The 20,225-nt window shown below is 58.0% G+C and overlaps 6 protein-coding genes across 6 annotated transcripts; 2 read left to right on the top strand and 4 right to left on the bottom strand.

Annotated features, from left to right (window-relative positions):
* Positions 1-36: 36 nt before the first annotated feature.
* UTP25 (rRNA-binding ribosome biosynthesis protein utp25) lies at positions 37-2,468 on the bottom strand (the record flags this gene model as incomplete). Its single annotated transcript, XM_028641831.1, has 3 exons — positions 37-1,336; positions 1,392-2,174; positions 2,230-2,468. The coding sequence occupies 3 exons, from the start codon at positions 2,466-2,468 to the stop codon at positions 37-39; spliced, it is 2,322 nt and encodes a 773-aa protein (XP_028494216.1).
* A 386-nt stretch (positions 2,469-2,854) lies between these two features.
* D7B24_007725 (uncharacterized protein) lies at positions 2,855-4,073 on the top strand (the record flags this gene model as incomplete). The annotated part of the gene is made up of 2 exons (XM_028641830.1): positions 2,855-2,962; positions 3,081-4,073. 2 exons carry the CDS (start codon positions 2,855-2,857, stop codon positions 4,071-4,073), a joined length of 1,101 nt encoding a protein of 366 aa, XP_028494215.1.
* Positions 4,074-4,735: 662 nt separating this feature from the next.
* On the bottom strand, positions 4,736-7,530 carry D7B24_007724 (uncharacterized protein; the record flags this gene model as incomplete). The annotated part of the gene is made up of 7 exons (XM_028641829.1): positions 4,736-5,569; positions 5,632-5,954; positions 6,008-6,096; positions 6,156-6,485; positions 6,536-6,696; positions 6,748-7,392; positions 7,480-7,530. The coding sequence occupies 7 exons, from the start codon at positions 7,528-7,530 to the stop codon at positions 4,736-4,738; spliced, it is 2,433 nt and encodes an 810-aa protein (XP_028494214.1).
* Positions 7,531-10,324: 2,794 nt separating this feature from the next.
* Positions 10,325-10,948, bottom strand: D7B24_007723 (uncharacterized protein; the record flags this gene model as incomplete). The annotated part of the gene is made up of 1 exon (XM_028641828.1): positions 10,325-10,948. The coding sequence occupies one exon, from the start codon at positions 10,946-10,948 to the stop codon at positions 10,325-10,327; it is 624 nt and encodes a 207-aa protein (XP_028494213.1).
* An 832-nt stretch (positions 10,949-11,780) lies between these two features.
* Positions 11,781-13,754, top strand: D7B24_007722 (uncharacterized protein; the record flags this gene model as incomplete). The annotated part of the gene is made up of 1 exon (XM_028641827.1): positions 11,781-13,754. One exon carries the CDS (start codon positions 11,781-11,783, stop codon positions 13,752-13,754), a length of 1,974 nt encoding a protein of 657 aa, XP_028494212.1.
* Positions 13,755-14,837: 1,083 nt separating this feature from the next.
* Positions 14,838-16,969, bottom strand: CAS91 (Maltose acetyltransferase; the record flags this gene model as incomplete). The annotated part of the gene is made up of 3 exons (XM_028641826.1): positions 14,838-14,903; positions 14,968-16,160; positions 16,213-16,969. 3 exons carry the CDS (start codon positions 16,967-16,969, stop codon positions 14,838-14,840), a joined length of 2,016 nt encoding a protein of 671 aa, XP_028494211.1.
* Between the last annotated feature and the right edge of the window lie 3,256 nt (positions 16,970-20,225).

Here is a 20,225-nt window from a genome sequence, read left to right as displayed (position 1 = left end):
ACTTTTTCTTGCTCCTCTCCCCCTGCCTGACACTTCTCATACAAAGTCAAACGTGTCCCCCCTCTCCTGGATCATTTTGCCGACCCTCTGGCTGCCGACGATCCGCTCAAGCTTCATGACGTCGTACCGCGAGAACATGACGCGCACCGTGCCCTGGCCCGCCTCGAGCCGCATCTCCGCCTCGCTCTTGGCCAGGTAGTCACCGGCAATCTCGCGGTAGAAGAGCGGGTTCTCCGGCAGGCCGTACATGACGACGCGCCTGACGCCGCGCAGCCGGTACCGGCGGAAGTGGTGCGCCCTCTCCGTGTAGAGCAGCACCTTGTGGCGCCCGCTGAGAAAGTGCGAGCGCGCGCGCGCGGCGTCGGTCGCGTCGGCGTACTCGGAAATGTTGCCAAACGACAGGCTCTCGAGCGCGTCGGCCGTGGCAAAGTAGTTGCGCACGCGCACAAAGTCGAGGTACGACGGCACGAAGAGGAGCGTGCCGGCGACGTCCTTGCCGCGGCGCAGCAGCGCCGGCACAATGGCCGACGTGAAGTAGGCGAAGCGGGCGTCCGGGTCGCGCTCGGCCGACGCCGCCTCGAACCGCGAGAACGTCTGCCGCGCGTGCACCGGCAGCTGCTGCAGCAGGCCCGCGCACGCCGGCTGGAAGCGCACCTTGCCCGCCCAGTTGTGGCACTGCGTGCGCTGGAGCTCCGTCAGCTCGGGCGTCAGGAACGGCGCGAGCACAATCGTCTGCCGGAAGTGCCTGGCCCAGTCCTCGAGGTACCACGACCGCACGCGGCTAAAGTCGCACCCGTGCGCGTCCTTGGGCTGCAGGTTGAGGTGCTCGAAAATGTACTGAACGTGCTCCCAGTTCTGGTTCAGCAGCCCGTCCGCCTGGTCCACAATGACCATCTCGATCGAGCTGAGAAAGTCGTAGTCTGTCGCCTTCTTGTCCTCGACCGAGCCAATGGCCATGCGGAGACCGAGCGGGCTCGCCATGAGTATGTCTGAGTTGTAGAATTGCGCAAAGTATTTGATCGTCTTGCGTGTGAACTTGACGCCCAACCGGAACATGTCGTCGTCGTTGCCGTCAAACAGCTCCAAAAAGTCCGCCGGCTTGTTGTCGCGGAACTTTTCGGACGTGTCGACGTACGCATCTTCGAACCGCTTGCGGTTCTCCTTTTGCCCGGGCTCGAGGAGGTCCTCGATCGTGCTGACCATCTTGGCACATGACTGCCTCGTGGGCAGCAAGAACAATACTTTGGGCCGGACGAAGCCCTGGTCCCTGCACTCCAGGTCGGGGTTGTCCTCCTTGGAGAGCTTGTATGTGTTCTTGATCACTCGGTCTCGCGTCCTGTGGATAGTTAGTGTCGAGAGACATGCCACAAACGTTAGGACAGCTGCCTTACTTGAGAACATGGTTGATGGCGTGCAGGCAGGTAATTTGTCGGAGGCTGTCAGAATTTCTGACGTTGCGGTCTCCAAACAAGATATCTTGGTAGTTGAAAAGCATGGGCGCCAAAGATTGCTGCACAGGATCGAAAGACGGCAACTTTCGGGACACCACTTCCTTCAGCTTCATCTTCAGCTTCAGGCCGTCAGGCCCCGTGATTGGCGATGGGAGCTTGGCTTCCTCAGCTCCGTCCACTTTGGGAGACATGAGGACTGCACGAGAAAGCTTCGTCACGTGGCGGGAAGTTGCCCACTCGTTTCCTTGGACGGCACGAACCCTTTGCGCCGTGAGAGTCTCGTCGGGGCTGGTGAAGTGATTGTCAAAGGGGTCGGTGGCATCCTCCTCGTCTTCGTCGTTGTCGTCGACGTCAATGTCGTCTTCCGCTTCGGCATGAGCAACAGCCGGGTCCTCCTCGGCTTCCTCGACGAGATCCAGGTCTTCGGGCTCCTTTTCTTCGGCATCCTTTTCTTCGGCATCGTCGTCCTCACTTTCATCGTCGAGTGGCGCACTCTCGCGCTCTGGTTCTTCCGCCGCAGCGCCGCTGTCGAGCTTGCGCCGTTTGGCGTTGCGCCCGGAATCCTCTGTGAAACCCTGCAAAAGAGCCATGTATGGCCTCGCTGCTTTCTGTGTCTGCTCCTCGTCGTCCTCAGAATCGGATCCCTCAAGATCTTCTCCTTCTCCTTCATCAGACCCATAGTCTTCCTCCTCCTCCTCACCAGAAGATTCCTCTTCAGATGACCTGGGCAAGTTAGTCGTGAGATGGCCGCTTGCACCTTGAAAGTCCCATAACTTACGCCTCTTCGCCAACACGGCTCGTTTCGAACCGCGGGCCGGTACCACCTCTAGGAGCGCCCCTGCCTCTTCCACGGCCTCGAGCACCACCACGGCCTCGGAAGGCCCCGCCACGTCCACCTCCACGACCTCGACCAGGCCCCCCTCCTCTACCGCCTCGGAAGCCACCACCACGTCCTCCTCCGCCGCCGCCACCACCACCACCACCACCTCTGCCTCTACCTCTGCCGCGGGGTCCCATGAATGCAGTTCAGTGAGAATAGAATGAGGGGGAAAAAGTGAGAGTCTGGCGTGGCAGAAAACGGTGAATGGCGAATATCAAACTGGGCTGAAATTGAAGAAAAAAAGTTATAAGCCGTATCGTAGCCTTGCAGCATCCAGAAAAACCCCACATGCGCACCAGCCACAGCGGGGCACGGCTCGCCACGGTTGCTATCAGCCTCTATCTTAGCGCCCACAACCCAGTCCCACTCTGCTGCCACAATTTTCGATTTTGAACGACCTCCCGACTTGTCGCGAACGGGACGACGGAGACGACTACACTCACCCCCCCCCCCCCCTTCCTCAGACGCTACCTCCCCCCCCGTTCACTCTCATTCTAGCCATCATCCCTGGCATCTGCCCAGCATGGCTGTAGAATCCGAGAAGTTCCTTCACCTTTCGAGGCCTATCGTGCCTGCGACGGCGAGCCTCCAGGGCAACATTGCCCCGCTCAACGTCAACATCCAGCCTCAGGTACGTGCGACCCCTCTTTGACATGAGGCGACATGAGGCGACTCCAAAGGCCCATCATGCCGTTGTTTTCTCTTCGCTTCCATCATCAAGGATTCTCTGTACTGACCTTCCTTCCAAGGCTATCCTCTCCATCCTTGACCATGCTGTCCGCCGCGACATCAACGACACGCAGTCGACCCGCGTCATTGGCGCCCTCGTCGGCACCCGCTCCGAAGATGGCATGGAGGTCGAGGTCCGCTCCTGCTTCGCCATTCCCCATACCGAGAACGAGGACCAAGTCGAGGTCGATGTAGACTACCAGAAGAACATGCTCGCCCTGACCCTCAAGGCCTCGCCGCGCGAGTCCCTCCTCGGATGGTACACCACGAGCCACGAGCTCAACTCCTTCTCCGCCCTCATCCAGAACTTCTTCGCCGCCCCCGACACGGGCACCTTCCCCCACCCCGCCGTCCACCTGACCATCACGACCGACCCCGCTGCCGAGATTGAGACGCGCGCCTACATCTCCGCCCCCGTCGCCGTCAACGCCGAGCGCGCCGCCGAGTCCTGCCTCTTCATCCAGGTGCCCCACAAGGTCCTCTACGGCGACGCCGAGCGCTCTGCCCTGACGGCCATTGCCGCCGCCAAGGACACCGAGGACCGCTCCGCGCCCCTCATCTCCGACATTGAGGGCCTCGCCCGCTCCATCGACCAGGCCACGGGCCTCATCGACCGCGTCAGCGAGTGGGTCGGCGGCATCCTCGACGAGGACGAGGAGCCCAACCACGCCATCGGCCAGTACCTCATGAACGCCCTCTCCCTCGCCCCCAAGGTCGACCCTGAGCAGATGGAGTCCGACTTCAACAACCACATCCAGGACGTCCTCATGGTCTCCTACCTCGCCAACACCATCCGCAACCAGATCGACCTCTCGCAACGTCTGGCGACGGCCACCCTCAACATGGGCGAGAAGGACGGCGAGAACAAGGCTGCCGACGGCGAGAAGGGCGGCGATTCGCGCGGCGGTCGCGGCGGCAAGAGGGGCGGTCGCGGCGGCGGCCGTGGCGGCAACCACAACCGGGAGCCACGGGAGCCCCGAGAGCCCAGGGAGCCTAGGGAACCTACCGAGTGAAAAAAAAAAAGTTCCGAAACTGAGCATGGCAGGGGGACTCCCCTTCTCTCACAAAAGTCAAAATCAAAAGTCGAATGAAACGACGATTGGAAGAATGACAAGTCCTGTTGACTTTTGAACCCCCCCCGGAAAATCAAAGGTATCACTAGATCGTGCTTGAGCAAGGCGGAGCGGGCAAAGGGGAAACTTGGGGAGGCGGAAAGGGGAAAGCATGATGATTCCACGAAGCAGCTAGCTAGCCAAGCATTTTGACGGTTTGGAGGGGGCGTTTCTCTCCCGGAAAGGAGCGGAACAACTCTTGCAAGGAGGACACCGAACCGTCATGGCGTTACGGCAGTGTCAGGATTAGACAGCCAACCTCGGGGCGAGCTAAAATTTTACGAAATCACCACCCAGGAAGATATTGCCGCCTCACACTTGATGTACATCGCGCCGGGCTACTCAACGCATGGAAATGTAATCTGTGTCATTATGGAAGAAGAAAAAGCGGATCTAGCTCATGCTGTAGCCTACGCGGCTAGAAAGCATCCCGTCCGTCCATCAAACGCCACCATGCTGTGCCAGTCCCAGAACGCCAATTTTTTGTCGTGTCACACACTCCATGAACATGCCCCCTCCCTCCCTTGCCCATCCTGCCTGTGCCACGTTATGCGTTGAGAGTTCTATATGCCGGTATTCGGCTTTTGCGGTAGCGTCGCCGGGTTGCCGTAATGAGGGAGATGGCTGAACGTCTGTCCAGCCGGCCCCTGGGGTGCCACAGGCTTGTTGGGAATGTGGTGCTGGATCGGGTTTTGCACAACGGCCTGGTGGGGAGGTTGCGGGGGCATGTACGGCACGCCGGGACTAGACTGCATCATGTGTTGGGGGTGCTGAGGGTGCTGGGGAGGCGGGGCATGGTACAAGGGCGCCGAGTTGTTAGATCCTTGCCGAGCCATGCCATAGCCAGCCGGTCCGCCATATGGACCCGGAGGCCCTGGCTGCTGATAGCCGACATACGACAGATGCGGCGAGCCGATCTGAGGGCTGTTGTGGTGCGATCCAGGAGCACTGAACGATGGCTGTGGTTGCTGCATAGGGGCCATTCCCCCGCCAGGTACAAATGACTGCGTCTTGGGGTTGAAGGCATGTCGGTTGTAGCTTCCCGGGATTGGGTGCTGGCTCTTCGGGTCGTTCGGGTTCATGTGAGCTGGAAGTTGGCCATATGCATATGGAACTCCGGAGGATGCCGCCATGCCCCTTGGTGAGTAAGACGCAGGATTTGGGGCTGTGGCTGGCATCGGCGCAGGCACCGGTGCCGGCACCATCGGTGGTGCTGGGCCGCCGTTGAACCCTTGCTGCCAACCCGGCTGCGTAGGCACGGACACTGGCACAGGCGCACCATAACTCGACAAGTTAGGGCTCGGCAGCATCTGAGGCCTATGTTGAGTGGGCTGCATGGGTGGTGGTGGTGGTGGTGGTGGCTGCTGAGCCTGTGGAGCTGGCGGTTGGGCTTGGTACTGCTTACGGGACAGTGTCAGTGGGGATGCAAGACATGTCATCGACTCGAGGGCTGACTTACCGGTGCCATGTTGGGATATGCAGGGTACCCGGAGTGCATGGCAGGTGGCGGATACGCCTGGCCTGGCGCCGTATACGCAGTCTGCACCTGATTCCCATATGTCGGTGGCATGGGTGCTGGGTACTGGGAGCCAGGATGAGGGGAGAATTGCGGCTGTTGTACCCAGGATTGCTGAGGGCCAAATGGACCGTATAAATGCCTTGAATCGAGACTGTCCGAATCATCTCGCCTCTGCTTATTGACCTTGCCCCTCTTGACCCCGCTGGCTCTGTCTTTGGCAGAAACGGAGCTGGCGCGAGACATTCCATTCTCAGCCTCATTGTCTATTGACAGGTTAGTGATACGAAGTCTACGTGAGAGATACGAAGGGTCTTACCAGGCGTTGACTCTCCCGTTTTCTCCGAGTTGCCAAAAATGCGCTCACGAGCCTGCTTGTATGCTTCTTCGCGCTGTTCTCTGGAAAGCCTGAACAGTACGGTCAGCGAAATGGATACATGCCCGAAAAGAAGGGGGGGGGGACGCACTTTTGGTTGGCGAGGGCAGACTTCTCCTTGCCATCGCTACCGTCTTCTGATGTGACCTTGGAGAGCATGCCGTTGACGGTACCAGATTCGACATCCTCTCCACGTCTCATGATTTTTCGAGGTAACATGACAGGAGGAGGCGTCTCGCTCACGGGCTCCGGAACACCAATGCTGGCCAAAGAATCAGGTACCCTAGCGTACGGTGTCCTGAATATGCGTACTGAGCCGATCCGAGGCTCATACTGGTGCGTCATGTGGTAGTAATCAGCCAATTTGTGAGTTAACATCCTACAAAACGAGTTGGAAGGCGGGAAATCCATGAAAGGTTCTCTGAAGAAGTGTCAGCACAAGAAATTTTATCTGGGATGTGAAATTCTTACTTCGAGTTCTGTACGAACTTGATGAGTTCAGCTTCAAGCCTCAAGAGAAAAAGACGATCTTTCTGGGAGGACATGGCTTCCAGGAGCTTCTCGTCAGGCGACTGTCCGTGAACTGCATTCATGTAGTTGGACAGGTCACTTGTCAAGTTTGCGGCGGGAACCTGAGGGGGGTCGGACGTGGCACTTTGGGGTGTGATGACGCCTTGGCTCACCGAGCCAGAAACGACTTGAGGGGCCCTCCTCTCAGTGGCAACGTGGTCGCCGATCTGAAGCCCTTTGGCCCGCGCTGCAAGATCAGACCCCATTCGAGAGTTGGGAAGGAAGGGGCCTCGGAAGGAAAAGGAATCGTCATCTTCTGCTGCAGCTGCCTTGACACTGGCACTGTCGTCAGGCCGAAGTGACTCCTTTTCATCAAGAGCAAAAGTAGTTCCCGAGGTGATGCTCTTGCCGTCCAGGCTAGCCGGCTTGGTGCCGAGCTCTGAGTTGGAGTCGGCACGCTGCGACTCATCGGAGCCATCTTTGATTGCAGACTTGAAACGGTCGATGGGATGCGAGCCGCTGCCATTCACGACCAAGCTGGGAGTCCTAGCTCCGAACTGTACATCTTTGAGGCCATTTGCGACAGGGTCATGAGCGAGGGGCTTCATTTGGGACCCAAGTTCTGGTGCCAGGGCTACATTGTTGGAGCTGGCGTCGGTGGTAGAGCAACTCCCATTCGCAACAGTATCATGGACAATGGTCGTTGTGGCGGTATCGGCCTGCTTCGTCATGGGGTGGGCCTGTTCTTGGCCAAGAGGAGCGGCGGGTCGACGGGCTGAGGTGAGGGGCGCGTTTTCTTTCGAAGCAGTCGCTGCGATCTGTACACAGAACAGTTCAAGTCAACACAAGCTCATGTGTGAGGGCCTGGTGACCCAGGTATTCGGACTTGGAGTGCTCGAGCTTACCTTCGCAAATGATGGCTTTCGAAGGCCAGGGGAAACCTGTGTGGTCTCCATAATGGAGCCTGGGTAGTTGTTGTGTCTGCGGCAAGTCGTATGTGGGTTGTTGGCCACGACGTAACTGCTTGCTCGAGCAGGCGGTCTTGCAAAGCGAATCGAAGAACGTGGTCCCAGAAGGAGGGGATCAAAAGACAAGATCCGAAATCAAGCACACAACTGGATCGAGGCAGACATGCGGTACGAGAGGGAGGTTCCGTGAATCATTGTCGAGAGAACAGGGTCATGATCGCTCAGCGGGGTTCAATGGCAATACCGATGCCGGGTGCTGCTTCGCGCCAACGGCGGGTTGATCGCCCGGTGCTTCGCAAGCGAAGAAGGTTGTCTGCCCGCGACCGTCAGCAAGGATACCAGTGGGCGCGATAGAGAACAATGCCAGGAGGGGACGAAAGAAAGAATGCGGGCGCACAAGAACTGGAACAAGGCGACCAGAAGAGGAGAGCTGAGGGAAGACACAGCTTGTCGCAGGAGGACGGAGTGCAGGTCGTGGACCAGGCCGCCCGAGCACAAACTCCGACAAGCTTGGGTGATGGGAGGGGGGCAGAATAAAAAGAGCCGCTGTGACTTACCCTAAAGTGGTTGTCTCGCAGTTGGGTCGCAGCCGTAATGGTCTGTTCAAGATGGCACAATGAGAACGTATGTGTCGGTTGCGTATATGATGGATGATGGGGTCAAGCAGGCGCCATTCCCGTATGTTGCTGCAGCCGCAATGTCCCGTGGTACGGCAGGCTGAGGTTGCAGGCGACAGGCGACAGGCGACAGGCAAGGTCAGAATTTCTGGTGAGGACCGAGCAGTGGATGAAGATGGATGTCCCTCCGCACCTGGTTGGTGAGAGACGGTAGGACTGAGGGACCCAGCCCACCGCCCACCTCATGCGGCTTAGCGTCGGTAGACTCTGTGGCGGTGCATGTTCGTGGGTCACGTTGAGCCACAGAAGCCTGCCTCACCTCGTCTCGAGGGAAGAACCAAGGCAAAAAATGGTGGCACTGTTGCCTGCCTGTAACCTCGCTCTACTTGGTATCCGATGACATGAGAGAGGCCGACACAGATTGCACCAACCAAAACTCACTCTGCTTGATACTCGCCCACACCTGTCAACTGCCCGTGTTGAGGCTTCTTGAACACAGCAGACCTCACATCGGTCGACTGTCAGACGCATTTTCATTCTCGTTCTCAAACGACACCTACAACGCCAGGCCACACAGCCGACGACGCGATAGATATTCACCATGTACAGACGCCCACCAGGACCACGCCCATCAACTCCCGCCAATGTTTGCTGCCAAAAGTGCCTCAAACGAGATAAGTCACTATGTATCCTTCGTCTTGGGTCGAAAACTGACTACCATAGCACGACACTACTCTTACGAATGCAAGGAGCCAGCCCAAGCCAGACCTTATGTTCCAAGGCCATCGCGGACACAGCAACTCCGGGATCCCAAGCTTCTCCCCAAACTGACCGAGGCAACCCCGAATGAAGCTGAGAACAAGTGAGCATCGTGAATCTTGCATGAATAAATACCGAAGCTAACATATGTGGCAGAAAAGGCATCGCAGATGCGGAGCTGGCCAAGAGAGAGGCTGAGCGGGAGCGTCAGCGGGCGCTTGAGGCACGCGATGCGGACTCGGGTGATGATGAGCCTCACCGTCGCAATCGCTCAGCGTCGATTGACTCAGTCTCCGCCATATCCACGGAGCGTTCAGCTTCACCGCCACCTCCGAGGCGATCGCCCTCCCCGGTAGCGTCTAGACGGAGGAATCGATCTCGAGACGCTTCGCCCGATCGCCGCCGATCTCCGAGTCCTGGGAGCGACAATGGACAGCATGCGACACATCGTCAGAAGCCGGCCCAGCGCTCTAGGGCACAATCAGAGGCACGATCACAATCACCACCCAGGCACAGGAGAAGGTCGTTTTCAAGGGATAGCCGCTCACCTCCTGCGAGACAAGACCGCAGATACCGCGAAAGGGACTCGGACCGGCCGGCCACAAGTGAGCGAACGAGGCATGATCGTCGGTCTCCGTCGAACTCGCCTCCGCGAGTCCACCAGGGTGATCGTAGGAGGTCACCAATTCCTCGTTCGAGTCGAAACACCCGCATGGACGCCAGAGATGCACAGCCAAAGCAACAGCGTGTGCCTCAGGGAGCCCCACGGGAGCGAAGCCTCAGCCCCTTCAGTCAAAGACTAGCCCTGACGAAAGCAATGAATGATGGGAGATAGAGCAAGGAAAACCCAGAGGAGAGTCGTCGATACCGATGTCAGTTGTCACTCTAGGCTGAGCGCTTGCTTCTATTTACTGAATGAAGCCGATGCGTGTCCCATTTGTGTTGTGGTAGTGCCGCTCGATGGTCCGTCAGTCTACTCGAGCCCCCGTCTCACCTTGCTCATACATGTATGTTCTGCAAATGTGAATGTTGTTCAACCAAAAACAGGTCGAGAAAGCGGCCCAAGAAATGGACAGTCTGATAAACGTGGGCAATCCCGCGTTCGAGCTGCATAGCCAGTTAGTCCGAGGTTTGTACAATCCATTCGCCAAATAAGGCCCCCTATGGCGGAAGACAGGACGATTGTCAAGGCGTGGGATGGCTCAGTGTACCCTTGCCACATTGTGCAATTGATCGTGGATGAGGTTCCTGAAATGTGAAATGCAGTCAATGCGGGGGACTGATTCAAACGCATTTGACGAGTTTCCATTGCTCGGATACTGGCCCTCAAGAGCTGTCAGGTAAGGGTATCATGATGTGTAGAATTCGTCCAGCCTCAAGGTCAGCCGTCCCATCCAGTCCCAAGATTACACATCCGTTTCGTCAGCCTCCCTCTCCCTACGCTCCTCTTCCTCCTCTTCTCGCTCTCGAACGCGCACTCCTTCCACCAACGCGATGCCATCAATTCCCGTCGCATCGCCTTCCGCGCCCTCCACGCCGGCTTCTTGGGACTTGATTTCGGCCTTTTGTGCGTTTGCGATCCTCTCTCGTACCAGCTTGGCGATGGCGTTGTCTGTTCTCACATTGAGTATTTCCAACTTTTTGTCCAGATCCCTCTTCAGGTCCCAGTTCGGCTTTTTTGGTTGGAGTTTGAACAGGTCGATTCCCTTATCGTCAGTCGCGTCTTCGGCCGCTTTGCGCTTCACTTCTGCCTCGACGTCCGCTGCCTGCTCCTCCAGCGTCGGCTTGTCGAGGTCTTGTATCGGCGGTGCCTCGAAACCAAGCTTTGGCCCGCGGGTTTCGGGGTCATAGTTGCGTCCGGACAGGTGCAATTTGGCGACTTCGGGTTCTTCTGGTGGTGCCGAAGAGCGTTCGGACTCTGGGGCGGCGACTTCGTCGATGGGCTGCTTCCTCTTCAGGTTCTTGAACTTGGCGAGTCGCGCTTTGCGGTCGTCGGCCGCTGCGCTAAGGCTGGTGTGCGAACTGGACATGATGTTGTGCTTTCCTCCCACGCGATGAAACAGTCCTCCGTATCTGCTTGCTTGACTTGCGAGCTCGATCGTACGGGTGCGAGCTGGCCGTGAAGCTGTGAATCGTTTCGTACTCGTTGCTCACGACGGAATCAGAGGTGGTCGATGGTGGGGCTTGGATTTTCACCAGCCACGGCAGGGATCTTCATTTACCTACCTACCTACCTAGGTACCTTAGCCCAAGCGCGTTGATCCATTTCAGACGCGGCTATAGGCCAGTGACGCAGCAGGGGCTCGACCGGGTTGAATGGCAAGAGTGGTAACCTCTAATGCCATCGATATTTCAACATCGCCAAATTTTCTCCAAACCATCCGCCACGCGACACCAAACGGCGACGACGCACCACCCACCATGTATTTTTAGCCAACTCCGATTATCCATTCATTGCTCATGATGCGGCCCGGATTTATTTGCAGATCCTGCCTTACCCGTCTGGCCCACGACTTGGTGCCTCGGGCTCGCACTCCACCCTACAACGGTCTCTCTCAGGCCCAGCACACTGTGTTCCAAGCTGCCAGTCATACAACGCCGCGAGCAGTTTTCAGCCATCAAAAGAGAGGAGTTGGAACATGGGCGGAGATTGCAGACGCCGAGTTCTTACTAGAGGACGACCGAAGCACTTCTAGTGCGACGAGAGCCAGTCCTCGCCGAAGATCGTCTCAGCAGACGGACTTGGCGACAGAACCTGTTTCCAGCGGAAAGCTTCGTCACGACGCAAATGGATCATCTGATCAGTCGCAAAAAGGCAGGAGACGACCAACCAGGAAGCACCGACCTCAGAGACACCACCCGATGTACGATGAAAATATCCAGAGACTGAACGACTCAGAAGTCAAAGAATTTCTTGATTGGAAGAACAAGGTGCGGCATGGGCTGCTGAAAAGGGTTCAAAGGGCAGGTTGGAAACCCTCGGAGGACCGAATGATTCGCAAACTCAAATGGTTACTGGAGCACGATACGGTCGAGTCCATGTCAGCAGCATGGGAGTCGCTAGATCTCGATCGACGAAAGCGCATCTGGCCCAACATAATCGGTTCGGCATTGGTATCTTGTCCAGAAAAGACCAAGATGGTCTTGGAGTCTACGATGAAACCGCTCCCGCCCGGTTACGCCGTCCAGGATACGCTGAACTTCCTTGCCATCTGGCAGCATTCGCTACCCTCAGACGAAGCTGTAGCCCATTCCGAAGCTCTCGCCGATGCCGTCATGCGTTTCCTCCGACTGTACCGACATCGTGATGACGCCCGGCTCAGTCTGCGACAGAACACTTTCTTCCACATGATGACTCGACTAGGGGTCAACAAGCTGGAAGAGCTCTACACCTGCTTGGTCGATCATTCTGCGCCTCTCCATCCGAACACCCTGTTGCACTTTGCAGATCGGTTTGCGAAAGACGCGAAGCGTAAAGAACTGGCACTCCAAATCACCATCGCCGCCGTAGCAGCTGGTGGTGCCAATCTCGGCTCGCCCCAGTGGCTAAGTCTCTGTACTTCAATTCTTTCTCCTGCACCCGGCGAAGGAGACGATTCACGAATAGCCTCTGCAGTAGACGCTTTTGAGGAGCTGCTGCAGCACGGCCTCACCCCGAACCTCATCAACTACACTGCGCTTGTGCGTGCACTGTGTCTACAGGGTAACCTTGAGACGGCGTGGGATGTCGTTGGCATCATTCAGCGCCACAACATCGACCCTGATGTTGTGTTGCTCTCGACGCTCATTGAAGGAGCGAAGCGGCATTTGGGGGCATTCGAGCACATTGACCGCGTCACCGAGCTCGCTGTCAAGCACAAGGCTTTTGATGCGCCATTCTGGAACGGGATTTTCTGGACCATTTTTGGTTCAGCAGAGGCAACCGCCGCGCGCATTACGCCGATCCCACACATTGTGCCAGCCTTCAAACCGATGCTGTACTTTTACTCCAAGATCTTCCACATCGAGCCCCTCCAGCACCTTATTCCTGTCAATCTGGCCGACCTGGCTGAGTCCTGTCGCCCGGAAATGTCCGAGCAGTGGCAGATGACCAGTCGCATATTCGCAGGCCTCGATGCCGTCGCAGCAGAAGTGACTGAAAAGCTTCATCCGACAGGTGCAACTCTCGGTATCATGTACATGGCCTACGTGCGCAGCTTGTCGCAGGCCTCCAGCGTGTTGTCGGCGTACTCGTTCATCCGCCAGGTCGTCCGAAAGGGGGATCCTGTTGTCATGAGGTTCATCGAGGACAAGAAGACATTCTTGTACGACGTCATCATCAAGACTCTGAGCGCGCATCCGGGCATGCTGCGGGCCGCGCTCGATATTGTCGGCGACATGCTCAAAGCAAACTTCGACGACAAGGCGCAGCCGACGGTCCACACAGACGATGTCGCAGGGCACGGCCTCAGGAGGAAGAAGGGCGGTCATCCCATCCCCAGCGAGTACACGTGGAACATTCTCCTGCGGGGTTTCATCGTGCAGAAGGAAGACGCGTCGAGCGAGCGCATCTTGCAAATGATGAAACAGCACGGCGTCAAACCCAACCTCGTCACCTGGAACACGATGCTCAGCGGCTACGCGCGTCTGCAAAACGTCAGCAAGGCCATCATGACCCTGCAAAGAATGGAGGCGGACGGCCACGAGATGAACGAGTACACGATGCGGGCGTTTGCGAAACTCGCCCGGAAAGACGGCGCTCTGCAGAAGATTGAGGAGGCCATTGGCCGCAACCAGAAGCGGCGGGACGAATTTCCGCCTCGCGTCGACGAGGTGGCGGATCTGGAGGACTTTTGACGCCTCCAGCATTGGGGGCACCCTCGGGGCTCAGGAGGGAACTAGCTCCTCAGATAATGTACCACGATTCCACTCATGCTTGCGTACACATCGTCGTGAAACCTGAAGCCCTGAAGCCCGCCACGCTCTGCTTGGGCAGCCCCTTACTGATCGCTTTTCCGTGTAAAAGCCTGGCCACATGCGCGCATCCCGCCTTGGCCTGGCCTCGCAGTTCGAAGCACCATCACAAAAAGAACTGTACTGGACACCCCAACGGCATGGGCCGTCAGACGCACACTCACCCCGGCAAAGAGGCCGCCGCCTCGGAAACACAAGGCCCATCCGCGACCTCGGCCAAGGACCGCGCGCCTGCACCACCATGTAACCCGTAGAAGGCCCGCGACGTGAAGCCAGTCCTGGCCATCGACCGTCCTGGCCGCCTCGTGTTCCCGGCCGACCACGCAGAGCAGAGGATTTGGCCGGCGAGAAGTGGCGAACTGGCCCCCTCCTGTACCGCACATTCGCCAACCACCGATTGTCTTGTGCGCGAGGGCAATGGGGCTTTGGCCAGAACCAGTTGGAGCGCCTGTTCAGCTCTCTTCCTCGCCACTCCACAGCGGCGGGACCCATGACGCCCCAAGGAGTCGGCCATCACAAGGGTTCATACAGTGTTACTCTCGGAGCAGCAGAGCCATCAGCAAGAAAGAGGGGCACAGTCAGCAGGACCGCATGAGCCAGCTTCAGAACACATATACATTCGATTCTGTACGCAGAGCCGACCGACAGGCTGCCAGAGCCGGCGGGACTACACCGTGTAAAATGCCACAATATCCTCCCTTCGACCCGATTGCTCACCGGTACCGCAGCGCACAGCGTTTATATCCAGGCCAACTACACATCCCCCAACTTCCTGCAGTTGTGTCTCTCGTGCCCTCCAAAGACGCTAGCGAAATCGCTCCAAAACTAAAACAAAAACAATGCTTTTTTCTTGATCGTACAAAATCATGCAGTACAAGCTGGGTATCATAGCCAAATCAGGTAGAAGGAGAAAGCAGAAATGGAACCCTTGGCACATCTATGCAGTGCTCTCGGGCTGGCATTGCATTATGATGAAATGCCACGAAGAACGCGAGCCGGATTGCCTACGACTATGGTGAAAGGGGGAACATCCTGAAAGAGACAAGTCAGCATGGACTGCTATGAGAGGTGTGTCTTGTCGATATCGCTATCTTACCTTGGTGACAATAGACCCCGCGCCGACGGTGCTTCCTTTGCCAATCGTCCTGCCAGGAAGAATAATAGCACCGCCACCAATCCAGCAGTCTTGCTCAATGGTAATGGCACGCCCAAGCTGTGGTCCCTTGCTGCCCATGCGCCTCTTGGGGTCAATGGGCAGCGTGGCGGTGTAAATACTGACATTCGGTCCGATGTGACAGTTGTCGCCAATCTTCACTTCGCACGTGTCAATGATGGTACAGTTGCGACCAACAATGGCATTCTGTCCGATTGTAATGTTGTAGCCGTAGTCACAGTTGAACGGCGCCTCGACGACAACATTCTCGCCAACGCGGCCAATGTTCGTCACCGGGGATGCCACCGAGGGCGATATCTGGATGGGATCGCGCGGCTGCAGGATTTCGCGGAAGAGACGGGCACGCTCGATGGGCGAGACGCCGTTGTTCGGATTCGTCGAGTTGTTGAACCGCCAGCATGCTGCGCTGCACCGCTCTCGCTCCAAAACGAGCTCCTTGTCGAATGGATAATAGTGTCTGCCCGAAAGCATCTCTTCCTTCTGCGTCCGCTGTCTGCTGCCCGCATATTGCGTGTGGGACAAAGCCAGCTGAGCCGCAACCTGTGCATTGCTCGTGGAGGGTGGCGGGGCTGGGCTGTTGGCACGGGTCGGATGGAGAATGTTGATCTGGGGAAGAGTGTTGCCCGGATGAGGGGTTTCGGGCTCGCTCCGACCCATGTCGTGCAAAGGTGGCACGCGCGGCGCCTGAAACTCCTTCCTCTCCGAGAAGCCACTCTGCTGCGAAGGGGCTTGGGCGCTAACAGGCGTTGGGAACACATTGGCCGGTGTGTATGGAAGGGCCGAAAGCTTGAGATCCGGGCTTGCGACTGAGGCGCTGGGGATCGTCGAGGCAGTGGCCCTGTCATCATCGGTTAGGATGGGCCGTCCCTGAGGAGGATCAATTCGCAACGGCTGGCCTCGGCCATAGGGAGGAAGAGGATCCCGACGAGGCGTGACAGTTGGCTGGCTCCCATAAGGGTTCTGTTGCGGCATGCCATATGCGCCTGGAGGTACGTAGCTGGGGTCTTTGGATTCCAGCGGAACGGCGGCAGCTTTGTTGTCTGGCTTCTGCCAGCCCGTACTCCTCTGTGGAGGGTACCCTGCGCAGAGGAAGCCACCGCGGATGCAGTTGATACCTGATGCAAGGGTCAGCAGGCGGCTATCGCCAGTCTGGATACGGCGACTTACATTCGGGCTTCTGCTCGTCGCACTTCTTCTTGCGCTTACGGCAGGTGAGACAGCCAGTTTTGGTGCGATTGCTAAAGTTTCGTTTGCGCTTCTTGGGATCTGACTGCAGGACGTGGTCGCGCGAGCCTCCAGGAGTGTAGGGTCCGTATACGCTCATGGACCGGTCATGGTCGTCACCTTCTGGGCTGTTGCCGTAGTCGCTGTGATTGTCCATCTGACCAGTCACCCTTCGTAGGGCATCGCCGATCTGCTCTTCCGTCTGGCCTTGGGTGGTTGAGGCCGAATGCTGGGTGTCGTAGTAGCCTCTTTCGTCACGTCCCTCTCGGGAGTACCAGGGATCATTGGGATCTCGACTGTCTTCGGCATACTGACGGTGTTCGCGCTCACGCTGTGGCGTGCCATACGCTTCACGCGACTCTGGTGGGTGCGGTTGGGTTGCTGTGTCCGGGGTCCTCTCCTGGATAGGCTGCGACTGGGGTTCCCTCTCCCTCCGAGGCTCGGATGAGTCGGATCTTTTTCTCTTGTGAGAGCCTTCGACGTCAGGGTAGGACGCAGACTGAAAACTTGGCCTATCGTGGGCAGGGGCAGGCCAAGCATCCCGTTGACTGCTGGCAACTTCGCTCGATGGGGGTTTAGGTGAAGCCTGGGACGTGGATTGCGCAGTTGGCCGCTCTTCGGGAGGCGTCTTCCGAGACTCTGGCGCCGGCGGTTCTGTTGCCTTTGGCGACCCCCCATTCAGGGCCGTGAACGCAGACATGGTGTCTGGGCGAGGAGGACGCGATGGTGATATGTTGACTGTGAATCGCAATCAAAAATAAATGCAATAGAAGAGCAATTGGTAGAATTAGGACGTGATGCGACGTATGAGACGCGACCGTCAGTGAGTTGATTACGCGCCGAGATGAGTGAGACTGCTTTTGCGCGTCACTGGTACTACAGTAGAAGATTCGGGCCGAGAGGCAGGCAGCGAGTGGTCTTTGGCGAGCTGCTGCAACGTAGGGCCCAGTGGGACAAGCTAGGTGCGGCAAACGGTGCTCGGCAAATGGCGCAGGTGGGAAAAGCTGCGAGAAACGAGATGACGATCGTGAGGCTAAAACGCGACGTAGCTGGATCGGCCTGGATCAGTATCTGGGGAGGGTGGCCTTTGTTCCGATTCAAGGTTTTGCGCGCGTCGAGAAAGCGGGTGGGGTTCCGCGGCTTTTGAATGAAGGCCCTCGTCAAGCTGAAGTGGCTAGCTGCCGACCAGCGACGTATTGCGACTTGCGGCCTGCAACTAAACGTGCGCTGTCGCAACCCTGGTTGAGGCTGGACAAATGGCGTTCCAACACTGAGAGGCTGTGCTCCTTCACAATCGAGGAGAAGAGTTGCGATGCGGGGGGGCGTTGCGCTGGGGCAATGCCAGAGCGGATGTGCAATGGCAGCGGCGCACACAAGGTCTGCCAAGCTGGACCTTTTGATACCTGGCTCTGGAAGACGATACACGCCCAGGATGGCCCGTCTACTGTACGGCACCTGGCGTGCGGGCTTGCTGTGAAGGCCGGAGAATGGTCGAGAGCCAGGGAAGGCGAAAAGATGGAGGAGAGCTCGAACTTGGGTGGCTGACCTGATGATGCTCCAGCGGCCTGTTCTTTATGCTTCTCCCTTTGGTTTCAGAGCGCGCCAGTCAAGTCGAGGCGAAGCCGATGGCTGCGCGCGTTTGTCGTGAGTGACTGACCCGGCGGTTTGAGAGAGAGAGAGAGAGAGAGAAAGCGCAGATGCCGAGAAGTTGAGGTGCGCAAGAAAGGAGGCGGGCGCGCTTGATGGGGAGGTGATCTTTTTGACGCGCGATTATCCTGCGCCTGTTTGCGAGGAGAGGGGGGGGGGAATAGATGGATGCTGGGGAGGCTGTTTGCCGAAGAAGATCTGGACCGACGGGGCCGCGGGATGGCAAGGAAGGTGTGCAACGTGCGTTTATCGACTCGTCCCCAGTCCCATGACGAAACCAGCTTTCGATTCGGGCAAGGCTAGGCGTGGGCGTGCAACTGGGTGTGTAAGTGCGTCAGCGAGAGAAGAGAAGGTGTTCGGCGTTTTGGTCTGGCCGGTCGTGGTCTCGATGCGAAGCAAGCCCAAGTGAGGCGATGCGAGCGAGGCCTGGTGAGGTGAGGTGAGGTGAGGTGAGGTAAGGAAGGTGAGGTACGATGGGATACGCTGCTGCGCAAGTGAGCGGGTGAGTGGGTAATATGAACGTCTGGTTGCGAGAGAGGTGGGCGTGGAGGAGCAGAGGGCGTGGGTTGAGAGATGCGCAGATGCAGATGGACATGGGCATGGAGATGGACATGGACATGGACATGGATGGACATGGATGGACACGGGCATGGGCGTGGATGGGCGCGCCTGTCAATAATGGTACTCATTCTGACGGTCCGTCATGGTCACAGTCAGTCACGACCGAACCGTCACAGTCGAGGCCGGAGGGCTCAGGCCAGACAGAGAGAAGGAAAAGGGGAGGGACTAGAGTGCACCGGCGGAAGCTAGCGAGCATAAGGTACACACACATGGCAAGTGCGGCAGCGGTGACGGTACGTAGGGCAGGCAGTCCTGAGCAGTCAAAGAGCGAGCCGACGTACGATCAGAATCGGAGGCACAAGGAGCAAGGTGAGGGAAGGAAAGGATGAGTGAGAACCCCCCCCTCCCCCCCAAGGGACACGGGAAGGCGTCGGCGTATCACTGCGGCCCACGACCATGATCGTGGTGGTCGTGGATGATGGAAGCGGCACCGCCGTCGTGCGCGGGAAGATACAGGGGGAGGGGGGGGGTGAGAAGGGGAAGAGGGGGGGCAGCAGGGGGTGGGGAGGGCTGCTCAGTGGAAGTACCTACCTCACCTGCCTGCTTCACGACCTTCTCCCGCTAACGGGATTCTCAGACACACGAAGTACGTACCTGTCTATCAAGCCCGTCTCAACCCCCGTCTGGTCCCCTCGCTCCTTCTTCCTCGCCTTTACCTCACCTCACCTGTCCAATCCAGGTGCTGCCCACTGGCCGCGCCTGCCCACGGGTAGTCGATTGTCGCTTTCCGCTCGCGCTTCGGCGACAGCTACCGTGACCTGACTGCTCCTCTCCCCTCGTTCCATCCTTCCTCTCGCTCGTGGCCACTCACTGGGCAGAAAAGCGCGCCTTGGCAACATCAACATTGATCCGTCTCTGCCCCAATTCAGCTCCCATTTTTTCCTCTCGCGCGTGCGCTCGCCGTCACTGAGACAGATGCCAACAACGGTACACATTGAGAAATTCCGCCACACGAGTCGTTGCTCACTCTCGCATCTGCCCAATTTGCCATTACGTGCCAAGCAACAATCGAAGGGCCGAGTACGACGTCTGTCTTCCCGAGGAGGACCCCTCTCTCCCGCGCATCCCGTCAAACCCACCACCCCGCCCGCGCGCGTGTCAGCGCAAGCGTCTCCAACGCCAGGCCATCTCGAGGTTCCATTCGGTCGCTGCTCTGCCACCATGACTTTTGAGACGCGCTCGCCGATATGGCCATCATTTCACTGGTGGCTGGGCCGACCAGCTTGGTGAATGGTCCATGGGGGGATCAGCCAAGACATGAGGGTGTGGTCCCAGCCGTACCTTGTCAGTGGATTCGCCTGGCATGGGCTGTGGGCGTGGGCTTGGGCGTGGTCCAGCCGACACGCCCCCCCCCCCCTTCCCCTGTCGCCCCGTCGTGTACCTGGCAGCAAAGACGCTACCCGCCAGAATGAACACCCTCGAGTCGGTGTACAATGCAATGTGCTGTACCACCCAAACAATCGAACCTGGCTAAGACGGCCAACACGCTAGCCTGCCTCATGACCTTCGCCGTCGCAACTCCTGCCTCTCCTCCATTCGCTCTTTTTCTCTCGGATGCATCTCGAGCTTCAGCGTAGATTATTTCCAATTCGACATACACCATCGTCTCGGCCCTGCCTGGCGGCGTGACCCTCCCTGCCTACCTTACAGTTGCATTCGTCTCCGCGCGCAGTATTTTTGGCCCCCCT

This window comes from Verticillium nonalfalfae (assembly GCF_003724135.2).
Source record: "Verticillium nonalfalfae strain VnAa140/NRRL 66861 chromosome Unknown scaffold_64, whole genome shotgun sequence".
Classification (NCBI taxonomy): domain Eukaryota; kingdom Fungi; phylum Ascomycota; class Sordariomycetes; order Glomerellales; family Plectosphaerellaceae; genus Verticillium; species Verticillium nonalfalfae.
This window is presented reverse-complemented; position numbering and strand designations above follow the sequence as displayed.